We start from the raw sequence: 20,763 nt of genomic DNA, 5'->3' as shown, positions 1-20,763 counted from the left end.
ATTAATTATTGCAAATGGGAAAGTGTGAAGGCAGTGGGAGAAATCAATCACTTCAGCAGACAGTCTCATTAGAATATAGAGCTCCCACTCAGCAAGAGGGAGTCTCTATGTGCTCCAGCGAGGTCAAAACAATATATTTTGTTTTCTCCATTAGCCCGGTAGATGATTTCCCTTTCTCCTTAGGTTCAACCACTCCATGTCCACACTTGGGTTTCTCGATTTGGTGGGATTACATAGGTTCTGTACAGCTAAGAACAGAGTTGAATTTCTGAACAAGAGGAGTTGTAAGGCAGAGAAGAACTGCTGCCTGTTGGAATAGCTGATATAAAGCAGTTTCTCGGCTGGATGGCTTTGCCTGCCCATTTCACACCATCCACTTTGTCCAGCATTGCCAGTTTTCCACCCCTCATAATAATTGGGTATTTGCCCACACTTGGTAGACCTTTTCTGTACAAATGGCCCCTTTCTATTGTGGGCAGAAAAAGTGGACGTTGTTAGCAATCAACAAGTCTTCTCTCTAAATCAGAAGGCACAAGCTCCATTATTAAAGGTCTCAGGTGTGAAAACGAGATCACTTTAGGAACATGTCACATTTTAAAATGCAGATGTGCAGGTATTTTAAATCCACATCACCTCCCATTCTTATGGCACGATTATAAATTATGCACAAAATATTCCATGTCAAATTTCGCAGCTGCTTTCTGCCAAATCGATTTTGCTTCCAATTAATTTTAAATAATTCAGACTTGCCTGAAAACAAAAGGTAAACCAAATGAAGAGGTTCGGGAGATGGTAAGCGTCAAGATATACTTGCTTTCAAGCTTTTGCTTATTTATAAGTTATAACCACAGAGCTGGAGCACGTTAATTAACCTAATATGAGGTATCATAAATCTAATGGTTTGCTTAACTGAACTTTCTCAGTGCTGTGGCCTCCAGCTAGAGGTGCCAGGAAAAGTTTAATGAGAAATGAGACTTGAGACTTTTGACTCCTCCTGAATAAAATCACGCTGTATGGAGCCCAGCTCACAGTGCACAGGACTGTTGGGGAGGGAGGGCGGAATCACAGTGTGAAAAAACTCACATGTGCCAAACGGTCAATGAGAAAAGTTGGCGATCAACATTTCAGTTTGCTGCATTTCAGATCCCATGGGGCTTTAGTCAAAACATAGCCATGAACCCCTCACCTCAGACTCTCACACACTGATTTACAGCTAATTAAAAACAAGAATAGCAGCTGTCACGCTTGCAGAAGACCTGTCCTCAAAATATGAGATGCAATTTGGTTCACAGAAGAGTCACAGATGTAATATGTACGGAGCCAGCTTAGTATATGGAACTGGGTTTCTCCGCACACCCCCAAATGAGAATACAACAAAAGTGGGCTCTTTGGGGAGGGAAGAAGGGGGGCAAATTTATAGAAGGGGCACAACTTTGCTGATCACTTAAAAGAACATGCTGCTAGCACACCTATGTGACTACACAGGCAGCCACACATACAATTTCCACAAGCCTAAACCCAGGTACCTCACTCAGACAACTGCCTATGAACTGCTTGCTTCACATCAAAACACACTTACACACTGATTTTATGTTTATAAAAAGAAAGAAAAATATTCTAAATTTCAACCTGGGGCTACAATTCTTTACCCACTTTACCCACTTACACACTAAACAGAATGAGGCTTTCTTCAGTGTTAGCAAGTCATTTTATAATTTATACACCTGTACTACCCATTTAGATTAATAAGGAAGCTTGCAGAAAGCATTCTCTTAAGGCAACCCCTCAATTCAAAATCTCTCTCTTTATATTTGGGAGGTGTTGGGGAACTTCTAAAGCATCAAGAAGAGAGTCTAAGGTGATTAATTGAGGGAGGTAATCTTAGGACAAGCCAGGGTTTTCATTTAAATTGTGTAAATCTGAAGTGATTTCTTCCCAATAGCAATAGTAAAGTAATAATTTAAAGTATTGCTGCTATACATTCCTAAAATAAGCTCCATTTTTTGTTAAAACTGGTAATTTATGGAAGCTAAATACAGACCCTAATAAGTAGGTATTACTGAGAGTTAACCATTTACCTTAATTGGCCAGAAATAGCTCAGAATGTACTTTGACAAATGTAGATCTATACATGCAAAGAGTTTCTAATTTCGAAACATCTGGCCACCATCCAGCTACAGATGGATTTAAATCTCTGCAAATTCTTTGCAACAGTGCTGTGCTCTATTTCATAAATATAGTCCATGCCTTAATCAACAGAGTTCCACAAGGCAAACCAATGAGAGTTCTCCTAAATGTCACTGTTGCACCTGTTACTCTGAGAATGCTCTCCAAAAATAGAAGGAACAGTTCCATAGAATACTGATTTCTCAATGTGAAGGAGGATTTTGAACTGCAGCATCTATTCCTTCTGTACTGACACTTGAGCCTTTCTACAATATAACACATTTTAGATGCCTAAAACTCTGGACAATACCCAGTGGTGACTTTGTGGTTACTTTGTACATCAGAAAGCACTTGGTATTTGCTGATACGTGGTATTTGCTGATTCACTCCACCCACTGCAGCCCACTGCTCTCTATGAAACCTGCTCCTTATGTCCACAGAAGGGAGAAGGTCCCTCTAAAACAGTATATCACGGATGGCTGCGGTAAGGAGAAGGGTAATTAGCAAAAACTGGATGCCCCACCAAGCACAAGAGGAAGCATTTTCCAGCAAAGCCAAGCCACCATTAGATTCACCTCATCACAACCCTTCTCAGAGTTGGTTTAACAATCACTCTTGTCAGTGAACTCTGAGAATTGTAGCTCTTGCAAGGGGAAGTTGGGTCTCCTAACAACTCTCAGCACCCTTAGCAAACTACACCTGCCAGGATTCTCTGGGGAAAGCCATGACTGTTTATAAAGTTGTATGATACTGCTCTGAATGTATGGTGCAGATGGGATCTATGCTAGTGGTGCAGTACCATAAAGTATGGGCTGGTCAGGGGAGGCAGAAGGTTAGACTGGAATCTACTGGAAGATCAGTGGATAATTAACAGTAGACTAAGAAGAGTAATTTGCAGTTTATCAGCTCACATTTAGAAAAAACAGCAAAAAAGTCTTCCTTCTCTTCTAAATTAGGCTGCTGGAAAAAAGACAGTTTGGGGGAAAAACTAGGAAGAGCTTTACATACGAAATGACTATGACCTCTGTTCTGGTGCTGAAAACAAATTCCTGGGCTAAAAATGAGCTCAATGTAAAGAGAGAGAGTGTAGAAAAATCATGTGCAAAAAACACGAAAAAACCCTGGAACCTGTTCATCTACTCTCTGCAGATTTTTAACATTATTTACGGTATACTGGAAAGGTGTGGTTATTCAACAATAAAGATGCATGGCAGGAGGGATAGAAAACTTCCATAGGTGCTAATTGGGATCTTGCAGCAAGTGTTTAAAAACCAGTCATAATCTGTTACTGTCCCAGAGTTTTCAAGGAAAAGTCCATTACACAAAACAGGTTCCTGTAATAGTTATTTACCAGCTATGCAACATTAAGACTATTAATTCCTAGAAGCTGACTTCCTCAATTCTCTTATTGGACCAAGTGCAAACAAAGCTCATATAGCAATCAATAGTTGTTGCAATCAAAGGGTAAAGCAACCTTGAGTTATTGAATTTATCTTACAAGGCATTTAACTTTAACCAACAACAAGCAGTCAGGTGGTGATTTTTCACCCAAGAAGGTAAAATTATAACGTCCCAATACAGATGACAATTTACATGTGTAGGCAAAACAAAACAAAACAAAAACCCAAGCACATCTGCAGAATTTAGTGGCATTTACATAAAGAACATTTTAATAATAATAATAATAATAATAATAATAATAATAATAATAATAATAATAATTTATTATTTATCCCCCACCCATCTGGCTGAGTTTCCCCAGGCACTCTGGGCGGCTCCCAATCAGTGTTAAAAACAGTACAGCATTACATATTAAAAACTTCCCTGGGCTGCCTTAAGATGTCTTCTGAATGTCAGGTAATTCTTTATCTCTTTGAAATCTGATGGGAGGGCGTTCCACAGGGCGGGCGCCACTACCGAGAAGGCCCTCTGTCTGGTTCCCTATAGCCTCACTTCTCGCAATGAGGGAACCGCCAGAAGGCCCTCAGCGCTGGATCTCAGTGTCCGGGCTGAACGATGGGGGTGGAGACGCTCCTTCAGGTATACAGGACCGAGGCCGTTTAGGGCTTTAAAGGTCAGCACCAACACTTTGAATCGTGCTCGGAAACGTACTGGGAGCCAATGCAGATCTCTCAGAACCGGTGTTATGTGGTCCCGGCGGCCACTCCCAGTCACCAGTCTAGCTGCCGCATTCTGGATTAATTGCAGTTTCCGGGTCACCTTCAAAGGTAGCCCCACGTAGAGCGCGTTGCAGTAGTCCAAGCGTGAGATAACTAGAGCATGCACCACTCTGGCGAGACAGTCCGCGGGGAGGTAGGGTCTTAGCCTGCGTACCAGGTGGAGCTGGTAAACAGCTGCCCTGGATACAGATTTGACCTGTGCCTCCATGGACAGCTGTGAGTCCAAAATGACTCCCAGGCTGCGCACCTGGTCCTTCAGGGGCACAGTTACCCCATTCAGGACCAGGGAATCCTCCACACCTGCCCGCCTCCTGTCCCCAAAAAACAGTACTTCTGTCTTGTCAGGATTCAACCTCAATCTGTTAGCCGCCATCCAACCTCCAACCGCCTCCAGGCACTCACACAGGACCTTCACCGCCTTCACTGGTTCTGATTTAAAGGAGAGGTAGAGCTGGGTGTCATCTGCATACTGATGAACACCCAGTCCAAACCCCCTGATGATCTCTCCCAGCGGCTTCATATAGATATTAAAAAGCATGGGGGAGAGGACAGAACCCTGAGGCACCCCACAAGTGAGAGCCCAGGGGTCTGAACACTCACCCCCCCACCACTTTCTGGACACGGCCCAGGAGGAAGGAGCGGAACCACTGTATAACAGTGCCCCCAGCTCCCAGCCCCTCTAGACGGTCCAGAAGGATGTTATGGTCGATGGTGTCAAAGGCCCCTGAGAGATCCAGCAGAACTAGGAAACAGCTCTCACCTTTGTCCCTAGCCCGCCGGAGATCATCAACCAGTGCGACTAAGGCAGTTTCAGTCCCATGGTGAGGCCTGAATCCCGATTGGAAGGGATCCAAATGGTCCGTTTCCTCCAGGCGTGCTTGGAGTTGTTCAGCAACCACCCACTCAATCACCTTGCCCAAGAATGGCAGATTTGAGACTGGGCGATAGTTGGCCAAATTGGCCAGGTCTAAAGATGATTTTTTAAGAAGCGGTTTAATGACCGCCTCTTTCAGCGGGTCTGGGAAGGCTCCCTCACAGAGGGAAGCATTCACCACCCCGCAGAGCCCATCGCCCAGCCCTTCCCGGCTCGCTTTTATCAGCCAGGATGGGCAAGGATCAAGGAGACAGGTGGTCGGTTTCACTCGTCCAAGCAGCCTGTCCACATCCTCGGAGGTAACAGATTGGAATTGATCCCATGTAACAGGACCAGACTCTAGCACTCTCCTGCCCTGGCCCTGCTCCCATGGTGGAGTCTACCTCCTTCTGAATCTGAGCGATTTTATCTGCAAAAAACTTTGCAAAAGCATTGCAGGAGATCTTGGGGTCCCTACCAGGCCCCGGTGGTACAGGTGGTTCCGATAGATTGCGAACCACCTGAAAAAGTCTCCTGCTGCTGTTTTCTGCAGATGCAATGGAGGCGGCGAAGAAGGCCGTCGCCATTGCCACTTGGTAGGCTCGACGTTGAGCTCTAACCCGTGTCCGGTCTGATTCAGAATGAGTTTTCCGCCACCGGCGCTCTAGCCGTCTCAACGATTGTTTCATCACCCTCAGCTCCGGGGAAAACCACGTTGATAATGTTTATCAAATGGTTGGAAATTTGCATGGTTTAATATAATGATACTAATCTGTACTTTTGAATACAAGCAACATATATCACTTTATATACTGGCTATCAAACATATCACATGACCTCATCGTTGCCTCATGTAAGGATAACAACACATTACGGGTTAGATCCAGAAGCACTACAAAACGTCTTGCCCAAGGCCTCCAAGTGGCACTAGCACCAAGTCTTCCACACTTCCTTGCAGAGTACCACACAATGTCATCCACCAGCTCTTGCCAGACTCCTTTCCCCTGCACCACACTAGTAAATTTCTATAGCCAACCCTATGCACTGGCTCTGAGGAAACTTAACATGTTTCAGCATTCAGAAAACTGCTTTTCTTCTCCTTTGTTGCAGAATTAGTATGGGTTCATAAACATGCTAGGTCTGGGTGCAGGGAATCCTTTAAATCACAGCTCAGCCATGCAGTTCATTGAGGGGCCTTTATCTAATCCAGTCATGTACCCCTGGCATGTTTGAACGCAACCTAGTTAACCATGATGCCTGGCATATAAAAACATCACCTGCACCAGCAACCTTGTCCAAATGTCATGCTGCACATGTGGTAAAGCGTGTTCTCCTTCAGGGAGAGCACGTGTTGCTGTGGGGTCTACTGAGCCACCCCCTTTGTTGCTGGGTAAGTTCTCCAAGATGGCCAGGGGGCATTGATTGGATTGCCGAGTTGCTGGGGGGAAAGTTATGTTGCAATTTTGGTGGGAGGGGTAAAAGGTTTAAATACTCTGCACTCAGCCTTGTACTTTCTCTTTTGCTGCGTGCAACGGATCACCCGCCCACCCACCCTAGAATATGGGGTCGTCTCCCTTTGAGCAGGGGCCTGGTAGGAATTTTTCCACCTGGCAAATTGGCTGGCTGGGTGGTTTTTGCCTACTGCGTAACAAATCGTCACAACTTGTAAGGTTGTGGTTAGGCATTGGTTATAAATCTGGTGGAGGAGGGGTTAGGATAGGCTGGGCCTGCCCCTCCATGGTTGCTGCGGAAAGGGAATTCCGTTAAAGGAATCCTGGGGCTTGCCATCTTTTCATCCAATCCCTGGAATGGGACTAGGGCCAGCAAGCCTTCGGGGAGCAGGCAGGTGAGATTTGAGGGTCTGTGTCTCAGCTCCAATTCTTCCCCGACTTGCTTTCCCCCGCACTGTCTTTCGGTGGTGCCCAAAAGTCAGTTCTGTCCCCAGGTGGGGGGGACAGATAGTCTTAACCAATGCCTAAAAAACCACTCACAGTTTGTATTTTAATAAAGTTGTGGCCAAAATCATGCCAAAAATCTTAAACAAAAAATTACGTGTCCATTGTGAGTTATTTTGGGGGGTGGATTGGGGACCTCGACACGCAACATTTTTTAAAAGAAAAAAAGAGAAAAAATAATCTTGCATTTAACTTTGACCTCTTAGGATTTTTCTGAGGATATATTGATATATTTGTCACTTCAAATTTTAGGTAAGGTGTTACAGAAAGAACAAAAACAAAACACCTTAATGCACAAGTCCCAAATTTAATATTGTATCTTCTGCTGCACTGCATGGATATTCAGAGCTAGAACATCTGCCTTGCTTGCAGAAGGTCTCAGGTGCAATCCCTGGCATCTCCAGAAGGGGAGCTAGAAATAACCCCCATCTGAACAGCTTATATAGTTACAATTGTAGGTGGTTCTTAAAAACTAAACTAAAACCTGGAAAGAAATATACAGTCTCGCACTGTTGTTCCCCAGTAATCAGCATTAAGAGGCATCCTGCCTATTATATCGTAATATATAGCCATTCTCACTTGTAGTCATTAATGCATTGCTGTCTCTCAAAAATATCTAGATTTATACAAGGATTTATACCAAAACACCCATACTCTGTTTTCTTTATCCCCAAAGAGATGACCAATGAAGTGAAGCAAAAGCAGGAAAAGCTCTGCAACTGATACTGTCACATCACAAACTGTGCATTATTAGACATCACTGGGAGCAAAAGGAGAGAAGAGAGAAAACACAAAGGCTGCTATTTTGAGTGCAGACACACATCCTCTGCATTTTCTAGTTATCCCCTAAGCAGCACCCATTATGCACCTATGGGAAATGAAATAAGTCACATTAGAAGCACAGTATTTCACTCTAATGGCCAAGCTTTACCTTATGGGCATACACACTTTTCTTGCTTAGCTAAGCAGACCTGGGTGAGACCAGGGGAATTCAATTATTCATTCATTTCACATTTGATATATGAAAAACGAGTCCCCATTTAAATTCAAGCCTGGAAGTATTAGCTCAGGACGCATTTAGCACAAAACCTTAGTATAGCCTGAGGGAAGACTCCTGGGTACAAATTTCTCCTGCTTGAATCACAGACAGAAGCTCTCCTTGAAGATAACAAGAGCCACCTATGCATATCAAATACTCAAATTTAGCCCTGGGGGTCAGCCACTGCCTTCAATTGCCATATGTAGCTCCTTGTTCTGCCATTCCGCGATGCAGATTCCTGAGCCTTTATTTTTATTTTTTTGTACAGCCCAGCCCAGCAAATAATTTTCTTGATATCTTCTTTTACCCATGTCATAAAATGAAAAATAAAGTCATTCTGAAGGTGGATTACTTTATAGATGGGGAAATCTTCATGTTTTGTAATTGAGGGACCATTGTACGGTACAAAACCCAACTTGACATGTGATCTCTGGGATGGCCACTTACATACACATTGTCAAAAAGAATCACCAAATAAAAATGACAGAAGAGTACACTGATTTGCCAGAAGGTGCATATGCGAATTATAAATAAAGAGATAAATTTAGAAAGGATTTGTATAATTTAAGCTGAAATATAATACATCTCACTGAAGCAGGGAAGACCCTCTCAGTCTGGTCTGTGTTGCTTGACACAGTTTGCTGTCCAGATTGATGGGAAACTTCAAGGTCCCAGTTTTTCCTTCTTATGGTTCTTTAACTCTGACTTTGAACTGGACTTGGACGAATCACAAGGCAGTCCTTCAAACAGAGCAAGAGTGGCAAAGAGTGGCAAAGCTATGGCCCTCTGTATATTGTTGGACTCAAATACCTATCAGGCCGAGCTAGCATGGTGAAGAGTCAGGGAGTTATGTAGTCTAGCAACATCTGGCAGGCCAAAGATTAGCCACTCCTAAAATAAAGAATGTCTTAATATAGGATACTTTAGCTGTGTTTCCTGCATTGCAGAAGTTTGGACTAGATGACCCGTTGGGTCTCTTCCAACTCTACAATTCTGTGATTCTATTCCTCTCTTAAGCAGGACACATGGGCACCCCACATCAGAAATTTTGTCTTCAAGAGCACAAAAACAAAATAAGAGCCCTGCTGAATCAGACCAAAGGCCCATCTAGACAACCACATTTATGTGGAAAACCCCCAGGCTGGTTTTACGCTCTTATGGATGGATGTGGTATTTTAGTTGAATTTTGCTGTTACCCACCCCAAAATCCTTGGATGAAGGGCATGCTATAAATGGTCTATATAAATATATAAGTTATATTCCACCCTTTTAGGGTGAAGAAAAAAAACAACCCACACAAATATGGCTTCTACAACTATGAGGGAGAGTAGGGAAATCAAGTAACTTCCATCAAGCTTGAACACATTCTTCTGGAACTAAGAAGTCAAAAGAAGGAAGTTTATCTCATTAAAGTGTTTGGACTTGCATCACCTACATGTCAGCATTTCCTAAACAATGAATTTCTACAAATAAGTCACTTGATTTTAGGTCAGACTTGAGTTTTCCACCTGTGGCTTCCAATATAAGTGCTTTGAGGCTCCAAACTTAACTTTGCTACATGTTCATTGTATCATGTTAGCTAGGTATATTAACAATATTAGCTTAATCAAAGCCCTTTTCTCTTAAGCCTCTTTCCAAAATAAAAGAAAAACTTTTTTGAGATCGGAATAAAGCAGGTGAACAAATATCTAATGGTATTGTCAGATACTTTTTAGAAAACACTTCAGTAAGAGGTTAGAGGGACAAAGTGCAGTGGATTTCTAAGTGAGAAATTAGCTATATCAAGATTCATATGAGAGTGAGCATAACTCCTATTTAATTATTTCACAATAATTCCATGAAATTATAGGCAGCAATCCAATATTGAAGCAAAAACTAATAGCAAGCTATTTAGCCAGCAAAAACTTACCAGCTTTATTTCAAATGATGTATTAGGCACTAGAGCAGAGACTTCCAGAATCGCAACGATCTATATTATACTATCTTATATTCATGATTTAACATTTTTTAAAAGCAGGACATGCACAGTATGTTAAAAGTTTTAAAAAAGAAAACTGCCTTTCCCAGTGTTTTCTCTGAGACAGCCACTCTGCGGGACTTTATATGTGACATCAATATTTCTCTATTAAAACTTTAGGACTTCATATTTGAGGGACTGAGAAAAGAGGCCAAATCCTAAGCTGTAGCTCTATTGCCACAATGGACTTCCATGTGCTTTTTCTTCCTTTCCTGTCTCCTTCAGTCCACTCCTCCTGCTGTCTGGGAGACACCTGCAGAGCAGATGTGGGGGGGATGCTGTTGGAGGAGAGGAAATAGATGCCCTGTTGTGCCACTGGAACTACACATGTGGAGCACTGGATACAAACCGTGGTATCTTAAAAAACAACTGCAAGTCCCATAGTCCCTTCACTCATGCTGCTATATTCTGTACATTTGCAATAGATAACAGACTCACTGGTTAAGTTTCAGGGAAGGGAACAAATACAAGCAGAGACACTGATTCCAGTAAGAGTGGGATCTCATTTCCCTACTAAATGCACAGGCCCCAGAAGATGAATTAGCTATCTTTAATTACGGTCACTCTTCTGTACTTAATATTTTACGTGTTACTTATACAAAAATGGCAAGTGAGAGTTCAGGATTGCACCACTGATTTTTCAAACCTTAGTTTGTATAAGCCTAGCTATATTTGACACCTATTCCCAGAAGTCAGACACCATCTACTACTACACTTTTCATTTTCACCCATAAAATTGACACTCCCCCCCCCCCATCTGGGATGGTGTAAGTGCAGTAATTCACAAGCCATACTTATTTCTCCCTGTGTATGATATGCAGATGTTGCAGATCATTTGCACATTGATCTGCGAAAAATGCACACATGTACAGAACAGTCCTAAGTCAGAGCTATAAGTAAAGTCAATAGTTCAATGTTTTCATTAAGAAGAGACTGAATCAGAAGACGCTCTTTACTGAATATTCAGTCACAGGGCTAAATCTTAAAATCATTAGCCAGGAAAACTTTAATTGACTTTGTTAAGGTTTGCTAAAACAGTGAAGCCTAATAGTAGCAAGATCTTTCAAACCTGATTCACATTTTCAGCTCCTGGCAACTATACATTTTAAAACAATTTTCTTTGTTTTAATAAATTAAATGACAATTACCTGCTGCCGAATTTCTTCTTCCATTTTTACTGGTGACCCAAGCTCTGCAACTTGCTTAACTCCTTCACTTGCATATCCTCCATATTCCCAAAGTACGTAGTTCTTTGAATGAGACCCACCAATGATAGCAGACCAGTGGTTAGCTCGCCCTTTAACCAAAGAAGATAAAATAATACAATAAGTAGCTTTAGAGAAGATTGTCCTACAATGAAATGGCACTTGCCTTCTGTAGGAGCTAAAGTGAGATGTTGCCACAGAAAGCATATAAGATTATCTTCTACTGTCTCATTTCCATTTACAGTGCTCCATTCTGAAGGCTCTCTTCTGAAGCTATAGTGTTCAGTATTCCAGACAGATAGACATGCCCTTTCTAGGATACTCCAATCCATTTGTCTTCTTCCCCGCAACTTTCCATTTCTCCCTCACAGTCTGTTAGTATTCCATGCCAACCAAGCAAGTTGTGTCATCATTGGACTGTTCTTGGTAGTTTCCCCTCTCAGGGCTCCCCCTGCCCTCAAATGCAATCTCAGTAAGAGATTCTAGTTCATTACCCAGGGTCCAGTTTCCTTGGAATGAAGGTCAACAGAGACTGTTGGGTCTTGAGGATATATGGTTTTATTTACACATATATACAAACTGAGTATCACACGGAGGGGCTCCTAGTGTTAGCACTCCAACAAAACTTGCTTCCCCATTTGCTTACCAGGAGAACCCCAAATCCAGCTTTGGATCCAGCACAGAGCAGACAAGTCTCTGTCCCTCCAGTTTCTAGCATCAGTACAACTGTCTCACACAGTTCTCCCATATCCAGCTCCCTTTGGCCTATTGTTCTTTGTCCTAGGATGCTGTATCATCCAGCCAGGTGAGAGGAGTGGGAAAATGTCTCCCCGACTTCCTGAAGAGCACCATCACCTAGTTGTAGCTATTGCAACTTTGCTCACTTTTTGATAAGCTGATGAGAACACTTAAGTACAAGGAAACGTGTATGACCCAGTTCAGCAGTGTCTTCTACTACATCCTAACCTTTCCTGGATACAGGAGTCCTGGTGGGGGAAGGGACCCAAGAATACCACCCAGACTGTACCTCTAAACTCACAGTACTGCATTTTTTCCTACTTCTTCACACTACAACATTCCCCCAGGTCTGCTGGTACCTCTTCCCTGTGTGAGAATTGTGTCGTTTTGGAGAATGAGCTTACTGTTGGTATATGGTTCTCATATTAGTTTCGCATTAGTTTCAATGTAAGAAACTAATGCAGGTCCCTTTACTTTAGTTTCTCACCTTGATTTTAGTTTCTTGCATTTGTTTTACTTAGGAGGCACAGTTTCACAAATGGATACATTCCTGAAGTTGAAAAAAGGCTCTGCAGTGTATTGTATACTGATGCATTTCTCTGTATAGAGTTGAAAGACTTGCGAAACTGACATAGCATGTCAAGTGTCTCACCTGAAGCAAAGAAACGCCAGTTCAATGTCTGCAAGAAGTCTCCAATAATCAAATAGTGAAGCTTTTGTCTAATCTGTCTGCAGTTTGGCAGGCCTGTTGCACAGAGATGGTAACAGATTGCCTACAAATTTCCCAACATCTGAACTGAAATAGTTACAAGCAGGAGAAATTTCACTGGGTCTCCCACTTAAATCAATGAGAAGCTTATGGGATGCACGTCTTTTTAACTGCCTATAAGGCGGGTACTCTTTCACCAATCTATATGAAATAGTAGGATAATTAAGGCTACAAAATGCATGCCATTTGGATGGAAAGCATCAGTGTTACAGGCAGCACTGGCTCTTTATTGAAATTAATGTAAAAACAAAGGTGAGGTAAAACTAAAACAAAGATTAAAATTAATTTGTCAATAACTAACGTGAAACACAATCAATGCAAATAAAATGAAGGCAACATTAGGTTGTCTTTAGAAAACCAAACTAATTCAGATGCAGACATAGAGGTTATTCTTTCTTTCTTTCTTTCTTTCTTTCTTTCTTTCTTTCTTTCTTTCTTTCTTTCTTTCTTACATCTATACTTGAGTTTTCCCTTTCCTAGATGACACCAGGGCAGGTCACATTGTAGTTTAAAAAACAAAACAGCACACAGCCCATCAAGACGACGACAAGAACCCACCAACAGCATACAAATCAGCGTGGCTAACCTAATTCAAAAACACCCACCCACCCCACTCACACATGAAAACAAAATTTACCACAGCCAATCGCAAACAAACAACCACACCCTGGGCCAACCCCAACCTGTCTCACCACCAAAGGAACACAAGCGAATAGCAAAGAGAACCTGCACAAGCAATGCTGACACAAAACCTCACACATACATAAAGTAAAATAGAAACATCGCCATCCAACCCCCAACCCCCCACTCACCATGGCCACCTCCACCTCTTTTCCCCTTCTCTTCCTTATGTAACATTAATGTCTCAACAAATCAAACTGATCTGTAGAAAATGTAACTTGAAAAAAGGGACATTGCACATACTTTTGTAAAGCAAGAAATCTTTAATAAAAAATACTAAAAACCCCCAGCAATTAGAAGTGGATAAAAACAAAAGTCATCAGCCATATAAGCACTCATGGAGCCTCCCTTGGCTCCCAATTGCAGGAGCATTAATGAACAAGCAATCTTTGTCTAATGACAGCATAAGAAGAACATTGACACCAGTGATACTTCCAGGGGGAGGGCATGGCAGAATCGGGACACCTCCTCTTAGAAGGTCCTATCTTGGGTTACCACCTGCTGTATATTCTCCTGACACTTCCATAAGTTGAGATGGAAAAGGTCACTGGAAGTTCTGTATGCAGAGAACTTTGGGTTGCGGCTGGGGCAGAATATCTATTCTACGTTCTTCTACTGACTTCCAATGTTCTGACTGAAGGAATATCCATTATAATTTATGAGGTAAAAGGGCCTACCTTCTGTCACAGCTAGAAAACTGTGCTTGGAATTGTGGGTCACACATGGAACCAGCCTTGGGGAAGCTAACGTGGTACATGGATTGTCAGAAAACATAAGACAAGACAAACTTGCCCTGAGAATTTGGATGCCCTGCAGGTCATCCTGCTGCCTCCTTGCTTGCCTGTCACTAGACTGTGCACAGTAGCTTGGAGGTGGCTGGGGAGTACAGCCTTATGTTGCTGAGCTGCTTGCTCCTTCCACTTGGACCAGCAGCTACAAAGCAACATAGTGGTATTAGTGTTTAGCAGCTGTTTTACGGTCCCTGCAGGCCTGGCGCCAGAAACAAATGTTCCATCCGCTCAAAAACTGGGCCAAAAAGTTTCAGCATGAAGAAGGCAAACGAGAAATGAATATCTGAAATAAATGGAGAGAACAGAATATGTTTCCTGCACTATTGGAATGAGGAACCAGAAAGAGTTATGGAAGGAGAAGGTATGTGGAAATTGTGCAGACTAGAATAACTGCATTGGGTGAAACAATGGAGAAGAAAAACAGAAATGCTTGTGCAGAACAAATGAAAGGCATGCAAACTGAAACAGCTGAAAGTGAAAGACAGTATGGAGGCAAAAGAGGAGAAAAACATGCCCCAATAGATCGGAAAAGAAATGAAGATCCAATTTTAAGCTTCATTAGGAAAAACTACTGGAAAACATATAGCAAGCAAATAAAATGATTGCCACACACCCACCCCCTATGATGCATGTCTTAACAAACAAGCACATCTGTGATATCTATTGTAGGTCTATTTTGAGTGTAACTTAGTTGAATAATACTCATATGTAAGTTGAATAATACACACACACACACACACACACACACACACACACACGGTTTGTATTTGATGCTTTGCTTTGGGAATTGCTTCCTTTTGTTGTTTCATTTCATTCCCACTTCATTTCTTAAACAAAGCTTTGTTATCATTCCCTACAGATTTAAGTGGATAAATCACAGTGGAACTGAAACATTTACATTTTTAACAGAACTGGATGCAATTTTCAAGTAGCTCCTTCTGTGAAAATGAAACCTAGAGAATTTCAGAGAAATGGGTCAAGGGGTATGCTAGGCACTTTTGGATTGTGAGCATTTTAAAATGTCTTTGCTGCCCTGGCACCAGCTTTTTTTGTTGGTTTTTTGTTTTAAGATATTGGCATGAAATTCACATGGAACGTAGAGGTGTACTTTGGTAAAATCTTGGCAAAATTTGATAGGCATGATGGTTCTGGTTGTAAACAGCAAAAAGTGTATTTGAAGTTTATTTTAATAGGCCCAGTTAGCATAAATCCACAGAAGATGCTAGACATGTCAATTAGAATGCTAGCTTGTTTACATTCAGCCACCCCACCACAAATTGATTGGAAACAGTGACAAAGGTAGACATAGCCTACTGCCGCCCTCCCCAAAAAGCAGCTCCTAAAATGCAAATGAAGCTTTGTTAAGCAAAAAAGCTTCATTTCCCAAGCACTTCAAGATGTTTCATCCCTGCCTTTTTGTCGCCTGCTTTCTTACAAAATGACTACAAAGCATCCCTGATTCCTTTTGGAGCTGAATAGCAGGAGTGGATGGAATAGTGGGGCATGACTGTGGTGGCGATATTAGGTGAGAGTGACCAGTTGGCTTCCCTGATCTTGCCCCACCCTGCCCTGCAATACCCTGGTAAGTTACAATTATCAAGTGTCCAAAGGGTGGTCGAAGAAACTGCATTGCTGTACAACAAACATTTTTCATATTGTCTGCTGGATAGGACTATAGGGTTGCCATATTTCAAAAAGCAAAAATCCACACAAAAGTTGTTGTTGAACTTCTTCCCTTTTTTAGTTTCTGAGCTGTTTTTAATGAAATTAAAGCAATTTCCGCCCTGACACTGTTTCCGACTGCCGTATTCCGTCTAAGATCAGGTTTCACACATAATAACCAAATTTTATGAATTCATGACTGGCATAGCATTTCAGTGCACCTGTACTGTTTGAAGCTCAGTTCTTTGGACTAAAGCTCATTCAGTAGACAACTGAAATAGGCCAATATATTCACTGCAATATTACGTGAGGGGAAAACATTTGAAATGCAACTATTTTTCACACTTTCTGGGAGCACATAGGATCAATGCAAGGCAATTGCTGTCATGCTCTTTACTAATATTCTACACCAACTATGCTATTTGCATTTTACAAGGTATGCAGCAACCAAAATATTCCCTCACAGAAATGAAGAAACAGTAATAAAAGCATAGTCTCTAGTCTGAATCTCTCTTAAGAGTCTTGGGCTGCCATACGTCTGGAATTTCCTGGACATAGGCAGAATACGGCATGTTTACTCATTTGGAGCAAATACCATTGAGTTCAATAGATTCTAAGGTAAAGGTAAAGGGACCCCCGACCATTAGGTCCAGTCGTGGCTGACTCGGGGGTTGCGGCACTCATCTCGCTTTATTGGCTGAGGGAGCCAGCATACAGCTTCCGGGTCATGTGGCCAGCATGACTAAGCCACTTCTGGCGAACCAGAGCAGCGCACGGAAACGTCGTTTACCTTCCCGCCAGAACGGTACCTATTTATCTACTTGCACTTTGAAGTGCTTTCGAACTGCTAGGTTGGCAGGAGCAGGGACCAAGCAATGGGAGCTCATCCCGTCGTGGGGATTCGAACCGCCGACCTTCTGATCGGCAAGTCCTAGGCTCTGTGGTTTAACCCACAGCGCCACCCGCGTCCCTTCAATAGATTCTACTCTCTACCAAATACACTTAGGAGTCAGACACAAACTTTTGTTTTCTGCTTGTTATCATATCCCATTGATGTAATCAGACTTGGGGCTCATCCAAACTTCCACTTGTCCCATGCCTAGCAAGCACGAGGCTGAGCTGTCTTTCATTTGTTTACAGTTGAATCAGAACAAATATCTATCTGCAGAAAAACGGATTGATATTTGTTATGATCCAGCAGTAAACAGCAGATAAAAAGGGGGTTTCCCTAGGGGAAAGTGGTGGGACAAGTGGACATGTGCATGAGCCCTTATTTTCAGACCAGTATATAGTATATTAAAACTTTTAAAACGCTTTGCTGCTAAACACCAATGCAACTGAAACAAAACACACTATTAGGAAGATTTTCCAGAGCACAAACTGAAGCTACACCCCCAGGCTGCCAGCTATGCCTTCTAATAAATGATTCAGCTGCACTCAAAGCTGTGTTTTGTTATTTCAAGTCTCAAGTGTTTTCAGGCGTTTGGTTTAGAAGTGTGTTTTGGATACTGCCAAGAACAGACCTTAAAAAATTAGATCTGGATTAAAGTGCACTTTGGATGACAAACTAGTAAATAAAAGTTTGTAAGTAACTCAGAGGGAGACATCATCAGCAAGCTTAAGTGCTGGTATCTTATTTATAAGCTAGTAATATTAATGCTCTCAGGGCAAAGGGAAAGCTGAGCTCTCTTTAAAGCTTTTTATTTCCATAGAAATCTAATAAAGCCAGCACTTTTAGTCAAAACTTATTTTCAATAGGCATAAAAGATTGTTCCTTAGAAACTCCAGAACTACATGGTATGGACTTAACAACTTTCATCTTTTCAAGGAGTGACTGGAAATTAATAAATGCCAGCATTAAGTATTTTTAACCAGCAGTTCTACCAGATGCTCAGTATGAGAAATCTTCTTAGATTAACATAGCAAGTGAAATATAATTTGATAAACAATTCTAAAATTTAATAGATTTATAGGAACTGTCCAGCAAGGAACATATTTATGGACATTTCTGCTGTACCATAATGGCAAACACTCTACAGTTCTCCACACTCCAGACTGAATAAGGTTTTGTTTCATTTAATAGTTTCAGAGCCTCTGCATAATAAACAGCAATTTTGACAGGTACTTTTCATTTTTAAAATCCAGGGTATGTAGGTGGGTGGAAAAGCTTTCTGGCCTCCCAGGAATTTATAGTTACAATTTGATGTTGGTTGTTCTGCAGGGGTTAGTGCTGTCTCCATTAGTGTCAAAATCAGCGGCAAATATCACATTTCTGGATGACAATAAAGCAAAGAGAATAATTCTTGCTGCTAAAGTACCAGGACTTTAAAACGTTCATATTTATGAGGTGAGGCCGCACAGGAATGCAGGCAAGTAAAGAAGAACGAATGCTCTTTCTGGTGTGTTTTATATCACTATCATAAAGCTTAACAATATTTAATCCTGAACTTATTACCTGACAGCTGAGCAGAAATTATCGTGATCGCTACATTCTTATTTATCACTTGGACTGCTCTTAAGTGTACAAAGTGCTAGGAAATGGATAGCTTGTTTATCCTGTGAGGTAAGCTGCTTGTATACCACTCAATTTTCAAAAGGGGAGGATTCCAGATGATAATGGGACACCCTGGCTGGTAATACTTGGGAACCCATGTTCCCCGTAAATGAATCCAAAAAGCTATTCCTTGTTCTCCACAGGATTCCAGATGTTTGTACCATCAGAAAGCCAGGCTCTCGGCTGACTTTCAGCCAGCTTATACACATGCTTATTTCACAGTAAGCCGCATTGATTTCAATTATTGTCTAACATGTCAATAGAGCATCAAAGTGTACAAAATGACATATAATTCTATGCAATCTGTTCACACAGCATCCTATAGGATAGGGTGGGCTGTGAGAGAGTGATACCCAGGCTAGCTGGGGAACTCTGGGGCTGCCTCCTCTTACATTTAAGCAAACATCTAAGTTCATTAGCTGTGGCCATGTCAATTGAATTGGCTAACATATAATTTCCTTTTGACCAAGGTGTTGAGTAGTGATCATGAGTACCCATATTTAAGTATGTTTCATTTACAACATCTACTTAAATTTTTTGAAAAAGTTCAGCTGTACTGCAACCCAATTTGAAGCTTGGGCCCATGTATAAAGGTAAAGCTAAAGGGACCCCTGACCATTAGGTCCAGTCAGTGGCGTAGCGTGGGGGGTACAGGGGGGCCCGGCCGCACCGGGCGCAACATCTGGGGGTTAGGGTTAGGGGGCACAAATCCATGGGTTAGGGGGCGCAAATCCACGGGTTAGGGGGTGCAAATTACTTGCCTTGCCCCGGGTGCTGACAACCCACACTACGCCACTGGGTCCAGTCATGACCAACTCTGGGGTTGCAGTGCTCATCTCACTTTATTGGCCGAGGGAGCCGGCGTACAGTTTCCAGGTCATGTGGCCAGCTTGACTAAGCCGCTTCTGGTGAACCAGAGCAGCGCACAGAAACGCTGTTTACCTTCCTGCCGGAATAGTACCTACCATAGGACGCACCTAGTTTTTTGGGGGGAAATAAAGGAAATTTCCCCCCCTTTATTTCCCCCCCAAAACCAGGTTGGGGAAACCGAACCAGGTCGAGGAACAGCGGGATGGCAGCGCTGCGCCTCCTTGCTGACCCCCGAGCTTGTGGGGCTGGCCGATGTCTGTCCGGCGTGTGGGGTGCTCTGCTTCAGGGCGACCTTCGCGCCGGGCAGCGGGCAACTCCCGCAGGGCTCCAACATGCTGCTGATGTCTCTCCGGTGGCCGGGGCGCTCTGCTTCAGGGCGCATGTCGTGCCGGGTGGCAGGCTACTATCCGCAGCTTGGGGAGCCCTGTGGGGAACTCCCGCAGGGCTCCCCACGCTGCGGATGTCTGTCTGGCGTGCGAGGTGCTCTGCTTCAGGGTGCCGTTCACGCCGGGTGGCAGGCTGCTATCTGCAGCGTAGGGAGTCCTAGGCTCTGTGGTTTAACCCACAGCGCCACCCACGTGCCAGTGGGCCCATGTATACCCTTTGCCAAATTTGTTGGCTCTGGCACCCAGGGTTGCTGACATAGTCCCCTAGGGCCAGTACACTCCATCACCCCCAAATCAAATCTGATTCCTGGGACATGACAACCCTCGAGCTCTTGGTGCCTCACCATCAGTTCACCTATGCCTCCCCTTATTTTATTATATATATCACTGAATTTAAAAAGCACACACACTCAAAGTGATGTACCTTGTTGTATCTTCTTGACCACCTGACTAAAAATTACTTTTCAGATTGGCTGGCTGCAGGAAGAAGAAAATGTGGCACAAGCTGATTTACTTTCTTTCAGCTATGCTGGTGGAGTCTCATTGGTATATATTTCTGCCCAGAAACCAGAGCTTTTTTTTCCAGTTGGAACTCGCCAGAACTCAGTTCCAGCACCTCTCAGGTGGGCGCTATTGCCGTTCTAAGAGAATGGGGAAGGTGTTCGTGGTGAGTTCTTTTTCAAGAAAAATGGCACTGCCAGAAACTAAGACGTGATCAGAGTCCGAGACACTCATTTGAATATGTAGCTTGGCAAGCATAATTAAACAAAAATACTACTTGCGTACCACATGTCCTCACATCAAGCAGTTTTAATAGCTGCTTAATAGCTGTTTAATTTTTAATGTACTACATCATTACAAGCATTTTACTTCACTGTCTTTCTTTTAACCCACTAC

The 20,763-nt window shown here is 42.6% G+C and overlaps 1 protein-coding gene across 1 annotated transcript in view; it reads right to left on the bottom strand.

The window, feature by feature from the left end:
* SPON1 (spondin 1) overlaps window positions 1-20,763 on the bottom strand; it is a 268,015-nt gene that overhangs the window by 159,044 nt on the left and 88,208 nt on the right. The window contains exon 6 of the mRNA XM_081906840.1: window positions 11,359-11,507. Within this exon, the coding sequence (XP_081762966.1) occupies window positions 11,359-11,507 (149 nt within the window). The remainder of the gene's footprint in view (window positions 1-11,358; window positions 11,508-20,763) is intronic.

The sequence above is a fragment of the Podarcis melisellensis genome (assembly GCF_964234715.1).
Source record: "Podarcis melisellensis genome assembly, chromosome: 1".
NCBI lineage: Eukaryota > Metazoa > Chordata > Lepidosauria > Squamata > Lacertidae > Podarcis > Podarcis melisellensis.
This window is presented reverse-complemented; position numbering and strand designations above follow the sequence as displayed.